Source organism: Pyrus communis, chromosome 3 (assembly GCF_041283825.1).
Source record: "Pyrus communis isolate YQ-2024b chromosome 3, ASM4128382v1, whole genome shotgun sequence".
NCBI lineage: Eukaryota > Viridiplantae > Streptophyta > Magnoliopsida > Rosales > Rosaceae > Pyrus > Pyrus communis.
In genome coordinates this window covers 9382924-9402022 of record NC_142567.1, presented here as the reverse complement: position 1 = coordinate 9402022, position 19099 = coordinate 9382924, and the positions used below count along the sequence as shown (strand labels likewise).

The 19099-nt window shown below is 37.3% G+C and overlaps 1 protein-coding gene and 1 pseudogene across 8 annotated transcripts; one reads left to right on the top strand and one right to left on the bottom strand.

Annotated features, from left to right (window-relative positions):
- The window catches only part of LOC148697895 (inactive beta-amylase 4, chloroplastic-like), a 36619-nt pseudogene extending 22530 nt beyond the window's left edge, over window positions 1–14089 (bottom strand).
- LOC137714733 (uncharacterized) lies at window positions 601–8109 on the top strand. Of its 8 annotated transcripts, none has more exons than XM_088690913.1 (11): window positions 601–675; window positions 819–883; window positions 1973–2067; window positions 2238–2515; window positions 2718–3146; window positions 3519–3680; window positions 3978–4475; window positions 4653–4724; window positions 4994–5353; window positions 5450–7450; window positions 7547–8109. In XM_088690913.1, exons 6-11 carry the CDS (start codon window positions 3674–3676, stop codon window positions 7915–7917), a joined length of 3309 nt encoding a protein of 1102 aa, XP_088547039.1. In that variant the 5' UTR covers window positions 601–675; window positions 819–883; window positions 1973–2067; window positions 2238–2515; window positions 2718–3146; window positions 3519–3673; the 3' UTR covers window positions 7918–8109. The 8 variants fall into 8 exon arrangements, with proteins under 8 accessions (XP_088547039.1, XP_088547041.1, XP_088547038.1 ...); XM_088690915.1 differs by having other exon boundaries at window positions 2238–2568; window positions 2658–3116; window positions 3519–3790; XM_088690912.1 differs by lacking the exon at window positions 601–675 and having other exon boundaries at window positions 744–883; window positions 2238–2568; window positions 2658–3146.
- Window positions 14090–19099: the final 5010 nt, after the last annotated feature.

Sequence of the window (19099 nt, the reverse complement as noted above, 5' to 3'; positions counted from 1 at the left end):
GTCAAAGGCTGGGCATCCAGTTCTCACATGTGGCTCCCGTTGGATCCAGTATGCTTTTGCGTCTGCCAATCTACAGGTAAAGCTTAAATTTACATACAATTTTTTTTATTTTTCTTGATTGGAATTTGGGCTTTTTGTTCCTCCTTAATCCCAAAGTTCTGTAATTTATGCAACTTCGATCGAAAGACATGTTTTTAATTGCTGAAAATTGTTAACCCCAGTTTAGATATTCATTTGCTCATTAAAATAGCGTTTTAGGTTCCGTAACCGAACCTCCTTGCTCCTCTTTTAACTCTAGAATCTTCAGAATATGTGTGGGTTTTGCTTTGAATTTGATAAACATCTCTGTGTTCGTGAGCTGATACAGTATTTGGGTACTAAGTTGAAATTTTGTTGGATAGGAACCCATAAACAAATATGAGGAAGTATGTGAATCATCACTCAGCAAGGGTGATTGGTGATAGAAATTGGGTTATTTCATTCATTACTGGCTTTATCATATTCATTACCCTCTTTTTCTTGAAAGGGTTTTGGCTTTGGAAGGAGATGAGATCGGTGACAATGATCGGAGTTCGTCGCTGTGTGGATGATCCCAGTGTAGCGCTGGTTTTCAACTCTGGTGATTTGTAGGGTTTTGGGGGCGTGAATTTTTGGGGATTTCGTTTGGATTTCTGGGTTGGCAATTGTCACCTCTATTCAACTTAAATTTATTTCCCATTTTTTGTTTCTCAAATTTGTTTGATGGAAAGATTGTTTTATCCTTTACTAAACAGTTGTTAGGATTAATAGTTTTGATTTCTTTTGAATTTATTTTGAAGCCCTGAATTTTGCAAGGACAGTCTACCCTGTATGTACACCAGATGCTCCTTACATTTCAAATAAGGTAACTTCCCAAACACTGATGTTTTGCTTTTTTACTGGTATATGTAATCCATTGAGTTATGTTACTTTACTAATATTCGTTTACTATGCAAGTTAAATTGTTATTTTTCGGTTTGTCAATAATTTTGTTTTTCTACTCTACATCCTGGATTAAGAGGTTGCCATGTCAAGGAGTTCGAGTTTTGCTTAATAGATAACAGTTGTTTTTAAGCTTAGACTGTAATCTGTATGGTGTTGATCATGTTAAGACCACCTTATACTTGGAAACAAATTTCTTTTTTAATTTAGAATCTGGTTTCCATGCGTTTTATTTTCATGTTGTTTTTGCTGGTTTGTTTAGTTGCTTCATTATACTTGTTCCTACTTTTCCTTCCGAGGACGTCGAAAACCTGTTTGTTGTGGTTTAGGAAAAAACAATTTCTGATTAGATACATTCTCTATGTGTCTTGAGGGTGCAAGTGTAGTTTTTTTTTCTTGTCTTTCCTCCATTATGAAGTTGCTCTCCTCATATTGTTCTGGTCATTTCATATTATCCCCTATGCTACCACCATACATTATGTTAATGTTCCGTATGATTACAAGTTATGTACTTCATTCCTGACCAGTAAAACGCTCTGCCTTGGCTCAATCAACGTTTAGGCTCTTGACATAAACCTAAATGCAATCTATGTCATTGGGTATGGAGGATGTACTTCCTGCATATATTGGGATTGAACGTGCAACTATCATTTTATAGTTGGAATCTGTCTCATATGACCCTTTGGTTCTGGACGATTGATGGCTGTATGCACCTTGTCCATGTCACCAAGCCGTACTCGCCAAGTTTTAACTCCCCATTTCTTGTAGATGACAGCTCTCATTGAAGGAGAGTTCTCTCTACCCCAACTCCTTTTTTTTTTTCAATAACAAGGCTAATAATTGTTTCGTCCTTTTTAGGGTTTATGTTCTTTCCAAAATTAAAAGCTGAACAAACGGTACCTAATTCATGAAGGTTGATACGTTTCTTAGTATTTGACACTTTGTTGGTGTCTGGACGTTTACGGACGTGTTTGATCCATGCCAGCGAAAACGGTTGTTTTTTATGAAACAGGGACTCTGGCAGTTGGGAAACCCGTAGTAGTCAATGCGGTGCTCTTCTCCAATTACTCAATGGAGGAGTTCTGTGCTGTGTCTATTGTCACAGAGGTTGGTGCTTATGATTCAAATTTGTACATGAAACGTTTATTTTGCATACTTGCATTAAAAAATTTGTGTTTGTACAGTTAAGTTACAGATGAGACAACTCTTTGTGACTATGCTATTGTAAATTTTTTTTGTCAATCATGCTAACATGCTTCTATTTGAGAAATATGTAGGTAAATGGTGATTGGTGAGGCTCATGCGGGAAAATAATGTCCAGGTTGGTCCTGAGGTTGACAAGTATGTTTCAGAACATGATAATCTGGCTTGAACGTGTGTGTTGGTTTCCATTGATGGAAAGATTGCTGGGTCTTTTGCTGTAACTGATCCGGTGAAGTCAGAGGCTGCACGAGTCATCTCTTATCTTCACTTGATAAACATTACAAGCATCGTGGTTACTGGTGATAACTGGGCTACAGCGGCAGCCAGTGCGATGGAGGTTGGCATTGATAAGGTGTCTGCTGAGATGGATCCACTAGGAAAACCTGATAGAATCAAAGAATTACAGTTACGATTATATAATAGTTACAGGGGTGGTGTGAGTGGATTACAATTACCCAGCTCCACAAGTAATTTTGTTCTGGTTTTGAACGCAGATTGAGGATTACTAAATTATATTTCAAATGACTTATCTAGGGTAAAATAATGTCTTATAGAAATCTTCAAACTCATTTTTCTATGTTAAGTTTGTTTCTGACTTGATATGTGAGTTATCCATATCAATTGGTGCTGGCACCAACGTAGCTATCTATAGAAGCTGCTTATAGTTCTGATGAAGAGCAACTTGGAAGATGTAGTTACAGCCATTGATCTCTCTAGAAGGACCATGTCTCGAATTTGATTGAATTATGTCTGGGCCCTGGGCTACAATATCCTCAGCATGCCGGTGGCGGCTGGAGTTTTGTTCCCTTTAACTGGAATTCGATTACCACCATGGCTTGCAGGTGCATGCCTGCTTCATCTCTAAGCGTGGTGTGTTCTCCCTTTCTGCAGTCATATAAGAAGCCTTTGCATATTCAGAGCATCTCCAATGGCAAGTCTGCATGATAGTGTATGTACGTATCTGAACTAGTTTTCAACCTCTGGTTAGTACTTCCCTTCTTCGTTATTGCTGCAATGAATGTGTACATGTGATCGTGATTAATAATTTAGAAGCATAAGACCGTAATTATTTGACAATTTGCGTATCATCTTTGCTTTGTTCTGTTCAGAAAAACTAATTAGCCAAGTTTAGATGATTTTCGAATCCGAAGAGTGTTCAACTAGAGCTTGATTATATGTAAACGTCGTTGAAAACGTTTCGTCCGGAAGAATGTAACTGTTATGTGTTTGGTCGCATTTGCATTTGCATTTGAATCAAAATGTAGTCATCATTAAATATCAATCTTGAAATTTATGGTGTTGTTTGTTTTGAGGGTGAACTGAAGCCTAAAATTCCACATTTGGGCATTCTCCAGCTGTGCCCACAAAATGGACAGAACTCGTCGGCTAGCAGCACCAATTACCAAATATCACCCCCACAGACCAAAACATCCTTATCACTGATTGCGCACTTCCAAGTTGCAGTTGGTAGGTGTTACGGCGTACGTCACCTTCAAGCTATCAGCAAAAAATGAATGGTGCGTGTTTGATATGTTCAAAAATCCAAATCACATGTCTTCGTTCGACTAGTCTAAGTCTCCCACCTTGACGTAGAAGCCGGGCAAGTCTAAGTCGTTCACAAGTCTTGGTAACACCTACTTGCTTCCCTATTTATGTGAATGTAATGAGTTCTAGTTTTTGATCGAATTTAAACCGAAAGACGAAAACTACTACAATTAAGGAGAGAAGTCGTTTCCTACTATCAAAAATGTTGTCAATGATACACTGCTTGTGTTATATCAATATGATGATTATGGCTAATTACTTAACTGCAGGTGCATCAGCAATATCTCATACCAATTTCAGCACAGATCAGTCTGCGCTTCTTACTCTCAAGGCTCACATCACTAGTGATCCTCAAAACATCTTGACCGCCAACTGGTCGTCTGCCTCCAATTTCGACATTTGCAACTGGGTTGGCATTAGCTGTGGTGCTGGCCACCACAGAGTCACGGCGTTAAATCTCTCGCACATGGGTCTTGCCGGAGTTATTCCTCCGCATCTAGGCAACCTCTCATTTCTCGTTGAGTTGGGCCTTAAGAATAATAGCTTTCATGGTCCCCTACCGCAAGAACTATCTCGTTTGCGCCGGTTGAAGGCGATTAACTTTGGAAACAACAGCTTTATGGGAACCATTCCTTCGTGGTTTGGGTCCTTTCCTAAACTTCAAACCATCAAATTGTACGGTAATGGCTTCTCTGGTTTCATACCCGCTGCTATCTTCAACTTATCTGGACTCGAAATAATTAATCTGAGAAGGAACCAACTATCAGGTACGTACGTACCACCATTACCAACCACCTAGGAATATAAATTAATGTTGCTTGCTTCATGATTACATTTTAACAACTTTGTTTCATTTTAACATCTATATATAAGACGTATAACAATCATCTCGTTTGTTTTTTTTTACCTTCCTTTTTGTTGGAATGCATGCACATATTTAACAGGTAGCATACCCAGAGAAATCGGCAACTTAACAATGGTGAAGGGCATATACCTTGACGACAACAAGTTTGAAGGTAGACTGTATGACTTAGGTTTTATTACATCTATAGCAGGGATCTCGTTCCACTTTAGCAAAAAGTGAGATGAGAGAACTATCGTAGGATCATATATTTACTGTGTAAGACCCTCGTATTCGGGAGCAAAAAAGAGGCCCTATATAGTGAGTACATGGTCCTTATAATGTTATCCCCCTTTTGCTACAGTACAACGGGATTTCTACTAATAAGCTGCTCCTATGTCTATACATGATTTTAATATATATATATACGGATTTATTTTATAGAATTTCCGAACGAGATAGGCAGTTTAGGTCAGCTGGAGGAGTTGTTTGTGCAAGACAATGCCCTAAAAGGCTCTGCTTTTGTGCCTGTCCTCAACATATCTTCTTTGACTACTTTGGCTCTATTTGGAAACAACATGAGTGGCAATCTTCCGGACAATATATGTGAGCATCTTCCGAGTATTCGAATATTTAATTTGGGTCGAAACCAGTTTGACGGTCTTATTCCCTCCAAACTGTGGCAATGCAAAGAGCTTCGTGAACTGAATTTAGAAGATAACAATTTCCGTGGAAGCATACCGAAAAGTCTTGGCAATTTGACCTACTTAACCGAGATTTATCTTGATAGCAATAATTTAACAGGTAGTAAATTTAGGACTGTTTGATAATCATTTTGCTTTTAGTTTTTAGTTAAACTGAAGTTAAAAATTTAATGCAAACGTGCTGAAATTGTGACAGGTACAATACCAGATGAGATTGGTGATCTTCTACAGTTAGAGGAGTTGTATCTGGGTATTAATAATCTCAGTGGCGTCATCCCATTCAAACTCTTCAATCTCTCCATGATAAGAATAATATCGTTTCCTTTTAATCAGCTCTCAGGTAGCCTCCCAGCAAACATCGGTCTTAACGTTCCAAACTTAGAATTCCTTTTTGTAGAAAGAAATAACCTCGTGGCTGGACTACTCCCTAACCTCTCCAATGCTTCCAAGCTCAAGCAGCTAGACATGGGCCAAAACTCATTTACCGGGTTTCTTCCTAGCACGCTCTGTTCCTTGAAAAACCTCGAGTACCTTGACTTGTACTCGAATAATTTGACAATTGATGCTTCTACTCCACAAGCAGTAAGCCCTCTCTTTTGCTTGTTTAATCTTAGAAATTTGACAGCATTGTTCTTGTCAAATAATCCACTAAACACCACGATTCCAGCTTCTGGCAGGAATCTCTCTACGTCACTCCTATATGTTGGTTTAAGAAATTCCAACATCAGGGGTAACATTCCAGTTGATATTGGCAACTTGAGCAGCTTGATATTATTTAACCTGGGAAACAATCAGTTGAGGGGAGCAATTCCAACTTCAATACAAAGGCTACAAAATCTCCAAGGTTTGTATTTGTATAATAACGAACTACGAGGACATATCCCGGATGAACTCTGTCAACTAGACAACCTAGCCGAGTTAAGTTTGGGTGGTAATCGTCTATTTGGTTCTATTCCTTCTTGCTTGGGTACTTTGGCAGTAGCTCTAAGAGGTCTATATTTAGAGTCCAATTCGTTAACTTCTAAAGTACCATCTTCCTTGTGGGAACTCAAGTATATATTGCACCTAAACTTGTCATCCAATTATCTAGTTGGACCACTCTCGGAAGACATCGGAAAGTTGAAAGATGTGCTGAATATGGACTTGTCAAATAACAATTTCTCCGGAAACATTCCCAGTAGCATTGGTGGTCTTCAAAATATGATTAATTTGTCCTTGGCAAACAATTATTTAGAAGGCCCTATTCCCAATTCATTTAAAACCGTGCTAAGCCTAGAATTCTTGGATTTGTCCAAAAACAATCCATCTGGAGAGATCCCAAAGTCATTGGAAGCACTCTTGTATCTCAAGCATCTGAATTTGTCTTTCAACAAACTCCAAGGAGAAATTCCAACCGGTGGGCCTTTCGGAAACTTCTCTGTTGATTCATTTGTATCAAACGGTGCACTCTGTGGTGCTTCCCGACTCCACGTTCCATTGTGCAAATATAAAACAGAAGTTAAGCCCAATTGGAGGAAAGCTAAATGTATCATCTCAGGGGTCATGTCAGTAATACTGCTAGCGGCTGCTGCATTGATTCTGATACTATGTAGGAAAAGGAATGTTGAAGTTGTAAGAGAAACTGCCTTGCTACATCAAGTTCTTTGGAGAAGAGTTTCGCGCCTAGAACTTGTAAAGGCGACAAATGGACTTCACGAGAGTAACTTACTAGGCACAGGAGGGTTTAGCTCAGTATACAGAGGAACACTGTCAGACAGGATACATATCGCCGTCAAGGTTTTCAATTTACAGCTAGAAGGGGCATTCAAGAGTTTTGATAAGGAATGTGAAATGCTAAGCAATATCCGTCATCGGAATCTTATTAAAATCATAAGTTATTGCGATGAACTTGATTTCAAAGCCTTGGTACTTCAATTGATGCCTAATGGAAGCCTCGAACAGTGGTTGTATTCTCCAAAACGCTCCATGAATATCCTACAAAGGTTGGACATAATGAAAGATGTTGCATCGGCACTAGAATATCTTCATCATGGTTACTCGATACCTATCGTTCATTGTGATGTGAAACCAAGCAATATACTACTAGATGATCACATGGTTGCACATGTTGCTGATTTTGGCATTGCAAGACTCGTCAGCGGTGGAGATTCGATGACAGAAACCATGACCCTAGCCACAGTTGGATATATGGCTCCAGGTGATGTATTTTTTCAATTTTGTATATGTTGGTCTTATTAGGAGTTATAATTTCCTTTTTATCATATATAACTAAATTAACATACAAATTTTGCAGAGTTCGGGATCGAAGGAAGCATTTCGATGAGTGGGGATGTGTATAGTTTTGGTATTGTACTCATAGAGACATTCACAAAAAGGAAGCCAACGGATGAGATGTTTGTTGGGGAAATGAATTTAAAGCAATGGATTGCAGATTCATTATTTCTAGATGCTGCTATAGATGAAGTTGTGGATGCCGATATACTTGGGACAGAGGAAGATGATGATTTCGTGAGCAGGAGGGATTGCTTATCATCCGTTATGAGATTAGCTTTAGATTGCACTGCAGCATTGCCGAGAGAGAGAATTAACATGAAAGATGCTGCAATCACACTCACCAAAATCAAGACGAGGTATTTGAAGGACTGTGAAGGAGTGAACTCTTAGTTCTTTTTGTTCTCTATATTTTCGGATCCATTTTCTTATTGTTGTTTTCTATCTGCAAAGCCTACATTAGTTTCGTATGGTGACGGATATGACAGTATGTGGATATTCCTTAAATTGAAATGTTGTACCTGTATTTGACTAGGCAATGTGACCAGTAGTACCAAGATTGCAATTCCAATTATTCTTCTCATAGTTTGATGGTAAAGCATTTAGTTTCTATGGCCAACCAAATCCGTTTCAAAAATTTACATTTCCAGGTCAAGAACACCTGTCATGGAAACACAAAGTTATTTCAGTCAATATATCAAGAAGTGACAAACTTCTAAACTTCTACACATGCCCTTGACAAAAAATTTTAGGGCAATGAGGCTGCTACTCTAGATCAATAAATTTACTATTTAAGTTGGGATTTTTGGCTGCTTCACCAATTTGTGCTCATCTTTTTAACAAAAGGAACGAAATTACTCTAATTTTCAGCCCTAAATATCTTATCATTCATTCTGAAATATGTAAATGATCTTACAGCTTCGGCCTGGGAATGGTAATAGTTAGTATGTATTTGCATAAACCAACGTGCAAGAGAAAAGCAGACGCGTGAACACGCAACACACAATGGGCAAAAGAAGAAGCCATGTGTTTCTAGTTATAAGACATTTGCAATATCCAATATATGTCTAATAGAAATAAATGGTAGCTGAAATTTGCTTTTGTTCTTGAGGAAAGGAAGAACTTACCCTGTCAAATCCTTCATTGGTATTTCTCCTAATCAAATGTACCCTTTTCTTTGAAACACTCCATATCTGGTGCAAATCGAATCATGTTAGACTACATTGGAATTGTATAATATGATATATACCCAATAAACAAAGCATAAGGCAGACATTTTATTGAAGAAACTAATTGACTGATAGAATTGTAGACAACAGAAGCCACCACTAGGCACTACCACCACCCACCGGTGTAAATGGACAAACCATGCCAATCTAAAGTAGTACGACACTATTATACGGATGCAATTCTATTTTTGTTGTTTAGTAATATCAAATTATCAATTGTATTCCAAACTTCAATAAAATAGAAAAATGGTTATTGATCAACTTGTCATATGTTTCTTCTTTAATATCTGGGCAAGACAACCCAATTAAAACTAAAGATTTACTTCAGAATGAATTATAAGATACTAAAAGAAGCCTAAAAAACAGATAAAAAATACCCAATATCTGTAATACTGAAAAAGCTCATATTGGCCCGTTCCAAGCCCATGTTGAACCTAGAGGCCCTGCATGACCTGCTGTGACAAGCACAGCTGCATGGGTTAGTCCTACCTAACTTAAAAGCTTGAATTATACAGATAAAATTTCTAAAGTAAGTTAAAAAAAAGTACCAACAAAGCAATAAGCTAAGGAAGCGTTATTAATTAACAGGCCTCGTACCTGTTGGAGTAATCCTTTTGGATTGTACCTGTTGGAGTAATCCTTCTGAACTGCAAAGATAGGATGCTGGGTTATCACCATCCATCATTGCTAAGCTGCTGCAATAAAATATTGGGAACTTTAACGAAAAGCTCCCGGTACTGTTCACTTTAAGGAAAAACCACATTTTTACACTAAAAAGTCAATTCTGGTACTATTCACTTTACCCTTTATTTTGACCTTATCATTAAAACTCAAAGTTTTCAATCATTTTTCATTGGTTTTCCTTAAAATATTTAGTACGTGAACATGGTAGAATAGATACATTTGAAATCAAGTGAATGTGTAAGCAACCCTAATTATCAGGTAGACAATGAACAAAATTCCAGTCAGAACCTTAAAACTTGGAATCTTACGAAACATGCAAAGCAGCTCCATGACGAGACAAAATGGAAGCAACATGATCATAACCATCTCTAAGAGCAATGTTGTAGTATCAAGCTATCAATTCAGCAGGGTGTGCTCTCGTCTGGTACCACCAATTTTAGCTGCCAATAGAATAGAAGTTTGCTTCTATTCTTGATATTTCTTCAGAATGTTAGCTGCCTTTGCAAGAATATCATCTGCATGATGGAGCAACCAACCACTGTACCATCCCTACTACAAGTCAAGCCACTGTCAGATCTCCTAAGCTCCACATTGTTTTCCAATAAGTTTAATTATGTTATGCCAAGTATTGCATGATAAAGAGCCATACGTGATTTAAATTTCCACTTATACATCCATAATTGTCCTTAGTTTACTAACCAGTACATCCTATGATGATTTTTTTTTTCTTTCCAGAAGACAAGCATCAATGCATTTCATTCTTAATCAAATTGCATCTAACTTAGTGCAGTTTCTTAAGAACCCATTCCATTGTCATGACTTCATATTAAATCATTAAAACATATCTACTTTTAATCATGTTGCGTAAGAGTATTTAAGACTCCTCAAGCAAACAGTCTGCAAGTATAACCTCTAGAAGCAAATAGAGTTAGTTATAAGAAAAGTTCCACTAATGATTTAAAATATATATTGCAGGCCCATATTGTTTACAAGCACCTACACAGAAGTGTTTCCTGGCTAAAGAAACAATGTGGTAGTTCGAGGATGAAATACAAACAATGATTTCGTGCAATTTACACTAGGCTTCAGTTATGCAGAAATTTTTCATGGGAAATAATAAAGCAAGCTGCTTCAATCAGTTTCATACAAGGAAAAAACACCCATAATCAGAAAGAATGCTTTCCTCTCCTTCTTCAAAGAATGGAACTTCAGATGGGAGACTGTTGTAATAGCCAGCATTTTGTGGTCCATTCTCTCCCCACTGAGGCTTTCCTTCCTCGCGTGCAGCCATCTTTAGGTCGCCCATCCTAGAATAAGCAAAGCTGTAAATAGGAAAAGTTCAATAGCAACCAAATTTCTATCACAGGAATGAAAGATTTTTAGCATACATGCACTTGTCATAGCACTGGAATTCACCGATTCCAGGAAACTTCCATTTACCTTCACCAAAAGGATGTGCAAGATATCTGTGTGAGCAATGTAACAATGTTGCATAAGAAATCATTGGACTGGCTTCATACTTGTGGTTCTAGTGTAACAGTAACATACTTAAGTCCACCAGAAGGACCAAGACCAACACTAATTTCTTCTATCACAACTCCAATTAAGGATTCAAATTTCTTAGCAAAACTTGACAAGAAATCTTCATAACATTGGAGAGCAATCCGGCCGCAAAAGAGAGGAACATGGTCAATTCTGAGTGTAAAATAATCATCATTGGAAAATCCATTTTTGTCTCGATAATATATATGCTTATTCTGATCACCAATCTGGGAGGAAAAAAAAACAGAAGAGGTCCACTTCTTTATCTAAATTCAGGATTCAAACTGATGGGCATGTAATGAAGGCCAAACTATCGTTTTTCTGTTACATCCCTTTGCAAAGATAAACTTTTTATGCACATCAAAGCTAAAATCAAGTGTGGTAATGGGGAACATAGGACCATAGCATGTTGCAGAGCAGGATACTGAAGAAAAGTTGATACCATCTCTAGTCATCCAAATGGGTTATGTTTCTTATTTTGTCACAACAGAGTATGACTGGGTAAATTAAGCATTCCAGTACAGCCATGTGCACTTTACCAATAAAAGGCCAAACAGTCAAATGGGATTTCAAAATTGCAGAGAAAACAAACCTTTATGATCCAAAGCAGAAGAGTTACACTCCATTTTCTGCTAGAAGAAGTTTTAACATTTGAGTGAAAAGACAAGGCACCATGCAACTTCAAACCTGAGTCAGAAATCAGTTTGAAAGGCCCTTCATATAGAGACCAATCATATGTAAGAGGCAATGTTTTAAAACGCTCACCTCAGGGCGTGCCTAGGCGCCCTGTGAGGTTGGGCTTGAGGGTTGCCGCCTCTGTTTTCAGGGAGTGGACGGAAGGCGCCGGAAGGCGTTGCCGGAGCCGCCTAGGCGCGCCTCAAGGGATTTTTTTTTTATTTTTTTTAAAATACTCCCAAACCCAAATTTTGGGTAGGGTTTTTACTACTTCATACCTCTTCCTTGCACTATCATCTCTCTGCCTTGTTTTCTGATTTTTATTTTTTATATAAAGGATGTGTGTGCCGTCTACGTGCATTGTTATATGTGTGCTCCTTGTGCTTTTCATCCTCCATTATATATATATATATATATATATATAATATGTATATATATGTGTGTATATGTATTTATATAATATATGTATGTGCTCAGGATGATTATTGATAATAATCTTCTTCTTTTTTAATATAATATATGTGTATGCTCAGTGTATATATTAAAAAATTTAGGTCCCGTGAGGCTACGCCTCACACCTCACGCCTAGGCTAGGCTATCCCTCGGACACCTCGCCCACGCCTCATACTTTTAATACATTGGTAAGAGGAGATAAATGCTCTACAATTCCTCACCAAACCTCAACTGCAATTCCATGGATACCTGCCAACTTGAGTGCTTCCAGAGCTACAGTTAAGGCCTTGATTCTGAAACAACAATAAATCGAGCAATATATAAGGAGATTCTATCTCACTTGAAAGGAAACTAAATTAAAAATAAATAAATTTAGAACCATTTTGAAACGTACGTGTATATAACTTGAATTGGGAAGAGATCAAAATAGTTAGCTGCAATCTTGTAGCTAATCATACTCCGTCGTTTAAAAGAGCATAGCAATTAAATTAAGAATGAAAATGCATCGTAGCCTCATCAACAGAAAGTCATAATAAAACTTACTTCCTAATCCTTAGACGCCCCGTACCATCAATGTAGAAGGCATCAACAGGCATCATCACATATATGGGAATTCTCTTATCTAGGGATGATGACAATATCGAGGACCTCAAATTCTCTCATGCATCCATACTGCAAGCAAAAAATCATCTAATTATCACCCAGACACATTTATAGGATCCAATTTGAACATTCAAATACAATAAACTAGCTCAGAAACTTCTCTTCAAATCAATTAAAAGCATTAGCGTCTAAATTTCATTGTTTGAATTTATCAGCAACCCAACTGAACCTAGTCAAGTATTCACTTCAGTAAACCCTACAGAAGCTCAAAAACTTTAAAAAATTTCCTGCGTATTCTGGGGAACCAAACAGACCGTGCAACTCAAAAGAAAACGGAAAAGCCGTAATTGTGTGAGATAAATCTGAGAATACTGTTTCCGGCAAGGGATGGGCTGCAGTGAGTGAAGAGGCCTTTTTTAAAATGGGAAGGGTCAAAACATTTCGAAGGAGGTTTCTGCGGTCCGGCTTGTTGTCGAAACTGACTTCTCTGAAGCAGAAGAAGCTCCTCCTCGCTGTTGTGCATTTGCAGACGACTGCCATTGTCCGCCATTGCCATCAATAACAGAGAATCTCTCAGCGATAGAGGGAGCAAATCCTATTGTTTATAATTTTCATTTGCAACTGAAATGTACTGACTGACTTTGTGTGTTGTTGTATTTTTGGGTATCTGTTTAGTTTTGTGGCCTCTTCACATGCTTATTTCTACTTGTCACTCATCACTTATTAATTTATGTCATTTGACTCTCTCAATTGATCGACAGTCGGAAAATAATAAAGGTGTGTGAAAAGTAAAAAGGAGTGTGGATATCACCACTCAAAATTACCTTTGTGTATATTTTTTATTTGTCAAAAGATATATACATTAGGATAATATCAAGTAACTTAATTTTCAAACCAAATTTGCAAATATATTAACAATAAAAAATAAACATTTTGTTTTGACTTCTAATTTTCAAGTATTGATTTACGAATCAACTAGCCCTTTAGATTCCATTCTTGTAGTAAACACACAAAAAGTCGAGAACTGGGTGAAAGCTTGATGTTGATGGTTCAAGATTGGTACGGGTGGAGTTCTCTGCCAATTTGGGATAAGAAGATTTTATTGACAGAGGTGTTTGCTATCACTTTGTTCTAACAAAATCTGGTTGATAGTTATTATCCTCTTGATACAATTGTGAGCAAATGCAAAACATTGATGAGTTAATTGGTTAGATGTGAGCTGAGTTGAAGCATGAAGCATGTATTTAGGGAGCAGAATTGTGTTGCTCATAAGTTGCCAAATTGGAGTTCTAATATGGATCTCGGCGGCGTTGTCTTCAATAACCCCTCATGCGTGCTGCCTGGATTGGATCAACTATCATAGATGATTTTATTGGCATTGCTAAGCTGTGTTTTGCTTGTACGGATGTTTTACGTTAGGTTCTTCAAATGTCTTCATTTGAATGGAACTAAGATTAAAATGGAATGACACTAGAAAAAAAGAAAAGAAAAAAAAACCACTCCCTCATTGGACACAAAGACATAAGCTAAATTCTCAATGTGTATGTAGTCATGAACAACTCATTATGTAAACCCATTATGTAAATCTAACACCCTTGTATATGTAATCTCAACCTAAGACGTTTGACCCCTCCCAAACTTTGTTAGTAGCTAAACGATACCTTTCATATGCCTTGTTGCAATTAAGCTTTTATACCAAAACCAGACCTTTTCTGGTGTAACAAGTAATGTCACCTAACCATTCCCATCCAAATGAAATTCATAAAAGAGTGCAAAAGAAAATTGAGCATTTGTTACATAATATCACTACAATAGAATTGGTCTTTTACGGCGCACAAAGAGTGTCGTAAACGATTATTCACAGGGTAAGCCCCCAAGCAGTAAAAGCCCATGTCATAAAAGATGTTTTGTCAAATACGTTCTCTAGTAGCCGTGAATAATTTAAGCAAAACACATCGTAAATGCTCTTTAAGGCATGCCTTGCGCGCCTTAATTGGTATTAGATACGACATTAATGAAATGTCGTAATACTGCAAAAACAATTACAGCATACCTGTGTGCCGTAATTTATATTTGATATGGCGTTTGTTGAGTGTCGTAATACTGTGAAAGTAATTACAGCATACGTCGTACATCGTAAATGAAGACTCGCATCAACAATTACTGCTAATTTTGCATGCAGTAATTTACATTTATTTTAATTTTAATTTTTAATATATATATAAGAATCGACAAAATTAAACATTTACTATAATACAATAATTTCATAAATAATCATATTGTCAAAATGTATTACAAGTTGAACAAAGCTAAGGTCAATATCAAACTGCACATGAAATACCAAATAGGCCTCTAATAACAAAGAAATTTGTCACTTGAAAGACTTCACTTTTCCTTGAACACCTCCAAACAAAGTCCATTGAGAATGAAATACTGCTCCTAATGCTTGAACCACACTAATTGCTATCTCTATCTGCATAGACATAAGCACATGGAGCAAAAGAAAATCTATTGTGCTGCTATATGTAGAAATACACATTTAATCTCAAGTAAGAAAAATGCTACTGAAAGAAAACCTAATCATTGTCATACAAACCTAAATCCCAAATTATGCCTTCACAATTTTATTGTTTTACACTCATACATGTATCAAATGACTTGAATATACACAAATTATGCCTTTACAGTTTTATTGTTTCCTATAACCTGCATAAAAATCATATACTTGCGAGTAGATAAATTTATGAGTCTCTTAACATTTCACGCATAAAGAATTGATGCAGCAAGTACAAGATTGGATATTCGATCAGTGGATATGGTTATCAATTATGATATCCCCAAAAACTCTAAGGTAAGACTCACTATTTTTTGACCTAGTGGTTTGCTGTATCAATTTACATCAAAGTTAGCCAGTTATCTAGTTTTTGGGTCTTAATATATTACAAATTCAGCATCAACAGAAGCACCAACAAATTTCAATTTTTTTTCATTTCTTTTTGTTCCATTTTCTTCAATCCAATCAACTTTCTTGGGAACTAAAACAAAAGGAGAGAAAGAGAGAGAGTTCCCAACCTGTCTCAACTTCGTCTTTGGAAAGTAGGCGCTGGGAATGGATAGAGTACCCAACCAAGATACTATAGCTAGTCAAAGGAGATGGATTTGGTTGGTAAGTTAAGAGCTAGTCAAAACAAAATGTTAACTTAGAAATTGATAAAGACTTTAATACTAATAAAATTAAGTATAAACTTTTCCACTCATTACCGCTGCATTTGCAACCTCTTCATTTAAAAATTCACCATAGACTTGAATAAGTGAGGGATGTGCTAGTGTTGCAGAGGGTGAGGGAGGGAGGGAGGGAGAGAGAGTGCAGAGAGAAGATGGCGGGATTTAAAAAGCAAGGCCATTCCCGCAGACACTTAGCCAATATTGTGGGTTAATAGCACCAGCTTCCAACTACGGTTTAACCTTGACCGAACTTGCAAGATACAAAAAGTAGAAGAAGGAAGAAGGAGCTCAGCTCAGCTTTCGTAAAATTATATTAAATTCATTCTAACCGTTGGAAGAAAGAGTGTGGCTCTATATAGCCAACCCTTTAGAGCAAGTCCACCGTTATGGATTGCTCAAGGGACAGTGGACCAAACAGGGCTTGATAGCCTGGCAAAAGCCCTCCAGCGTTGGGAGCCCGAGGGACTGGGCATGCCCGAGCAAGAGGTATGTGAGGAATCACCAGCCCGCGAGCCCGAGGTGGACTTGGCGCATGGCTGACGTTAGCTTGGCGTCAGTCACATTTTTAAATTTTTTTTCTGTCAGGTGCGTGCGCCTCACCCGTGCGTGGGGGCACGTCAGTCAACCCCAGGGGCCCACAGTGCAGTGTGCCTCAGTTACCGTTGGGAAGCCACGTGGCTTCCCACGGTCTGTTCGATCTCAACGGCTCTTTAAAATGGGTCGTCCAATTTGCAACGGTAATAAAAAAAATTTCTAATTTAATATCAACCGTTCGATCTGAGATCGACAATTGATATTAATTTGCTTTATAAATAAATAAATAAAAGAAAAATAAGTTTTAAAATTAAGAAAAGTTACCGTTGTGGCACGTGGCACAATCTGGAGTGTTGGAATTCAATTTTTTTTTATATCCAACAGCAGAGATTAATTAGTTGAATAAAAATTAAAAAAAAAAATTGTAAAAAATCCAAAAAATAATCTGAAATTTTTTTAAAAAAAATTGTTTTTACTTTTCTATAAATACCTTCTCATTATCATCTACCTTACACCACAATTTCATATTTTCTCAACTACTTTCAATCACATTCCTATTTTTCTCTCAAAGTTTCAATCCAATTTTTTTCAACAAAATGATTACTGATGCAGGGACGAATTGGTCACTTCTTGAAGATGTTGTGTTTTGTACTAGCTGGGTTGAAGTTACTCATAGTTTGCTTACGGGTAATGAGATGCAGTTGCGAGAAATGTGGAGTCTTATTCATACCAATTATCTTGAGAAAATGGGTGGGAAAAGAACCAAAGAATCGATGTCCAGTCGTTGGAAATTGCTTAGCCAATCGTTTAGTATGTGGAGAAACGCCTTGGCACAAACTAGTACTAATATTCGAAGTGGGGAAAATTACTCGGATTAGGTAACACTATATTATTTATTTGTTTGTACTATACCCAAATTTACATTATAATTATTTGTTTGTATTATTTATTTGTTACCTACTTACATTATAATTATTTTTTTGTATTATTTATTTGTTACCTATTTTCATTATAATTATTTCTTCTCCCGCATTGTGTACCAACTTCAAGCACAAGCTTGGTACGGTGCCAAAACCAAAAGCAAAAATAAATCATTCAATCGGTGGGATTGTTGGAATATTGTCAAAGATTGTCCTAAATTCAGAGTTGTGCTTGTCGGTCCAGAAGTTTTCATGAACAGCACCCCTCTACACTCTACACCCGATCATGGCTTGCATGTTCATGAAGATGATGCAGAAAAAGTGCCCGAAACGCCCCTCCCTGAACAAGCGTCGGGTTTGACCCATTATCCAATTAGGCCTAAAGGTAAGAAGGCTTTAAATAGAAAAGGGAGTGCTTCCAAGAATGATTATGCAAAGTACATGGAAGAACTTGCTCGCCAATGTGAATTGACTTTGGCACAGTAAATGGCGAAATTTGAGGCTGATAAGGCTAGAGAGGAGGCAAAAACTGCAGCTATTGAGAGAGAATTTCAAGCTAATGAGAGAGAAAGAGAGCTACTTAGGCAAGAAAGGGAACATGTTAGAGAAGAAAGAATGGCTTAACGAGATCGTGAGATTATGAACATGCCTTTAGAAGGGAAGTCTCCAAATTCTAAATTTTTTTGGAAGTCGGAGAAAGCGGACGTGGTGCGAAGGAGGCATGCAAGAGAAGCGAGAGCAAGACAAGATGGTCTTAGCACCACAATAGAAGATCATCCTAGCACCAAAAATTGGTTAAGTGATGATGAATAGAGTAGTTTTTGTAATCGGAGCTCATAATTTTCCAATCACTTTGGGTTGTAATTTATTATTTATTGAATATAGTACTTTATGTTGTTTCCAATTTAATGAATTTAGTACTTTATTTAAAGTAAGAATAAATTTATTGAATTTGGTAAGTTATTTATACCAAGAGAATATTTATTTAAATGACAAAAACACACCGAATAAAATTACATAAACATACCGAATAATAAAAAAACTCACTAAAGCTGAACTAAAAAAAAACACACCAACTAAAATTAAATAAACACACCAAATAAAAACAAACACACTAAATGAACTTAATTATCTTCAGCTTGTTTCAATGCCCACTAGTGCTCTATCAAGTCATTTTGCCGAGCATTGTGCATACATGGCCTTTAAAGTGCAGTATATCGTTGAATGACCAATTCATTGTAACGTCCATCCCTTTCTAATGGCTCATGTTGCACGGGTTCTTTGGTGGCGTCATGAGCGCAACATATACGTGTTCTTGAATTGTTCATCGTGTCCGGCTCATATTCATCAATGGCATCATAATCGTACTCATCTTCCACAATCATGTTGTGAAGAATGATGCACGTCATTATGATGGATCGAAGTGACTCTACATCAAACAATCTGACAGCACCCCTGACGATTGTCCAACGAGCTTGGAGGATACAAAACAACGTTCCACGTCCTTCCTGCACCCCTCTTAATAGCTTGTAAAGTGTTTTTCCTTTATACTTTGCGGACGTGGCACTGTTTTGACAAATGTTGACCACCTTGGGTAAATGACATCAGCTAAGTAGTATGGCTCGTCGTACATACGTCCGTTGACATAGTACGTGACTTTTTGTGCCTTTCCTTGCAGGACATCGTTGAACACTAGGGATTGGGTAAGGA

What these genes read in the sequence shown, in the direction of transcription:
- LOC137714733 (XM_088690909.1), top strand. Translation starts at nt 3,911, where the DNA reads ATGTTGTCAATGATACACTGCTTGTGTTATATCAATATGATGATTATG. An exon ending in TGACGACAACAAGTTTGAAG is followed by an intron (nt 4,725 to 4,993) that starts GTAGACTGTATG and finishes TTTATTTTATAG; the next exon opens with AATTTCCGAACGAGATAGGC. An exon ending in AGTTGGATATATGGCTCCAG is followed by an intron (nt 7,451 to 7,546) that starts GTGATGTATTTT and finishes CAAATTTTGCAG; the next exon opens with AGTTCGGGATCGAAGGAAGC.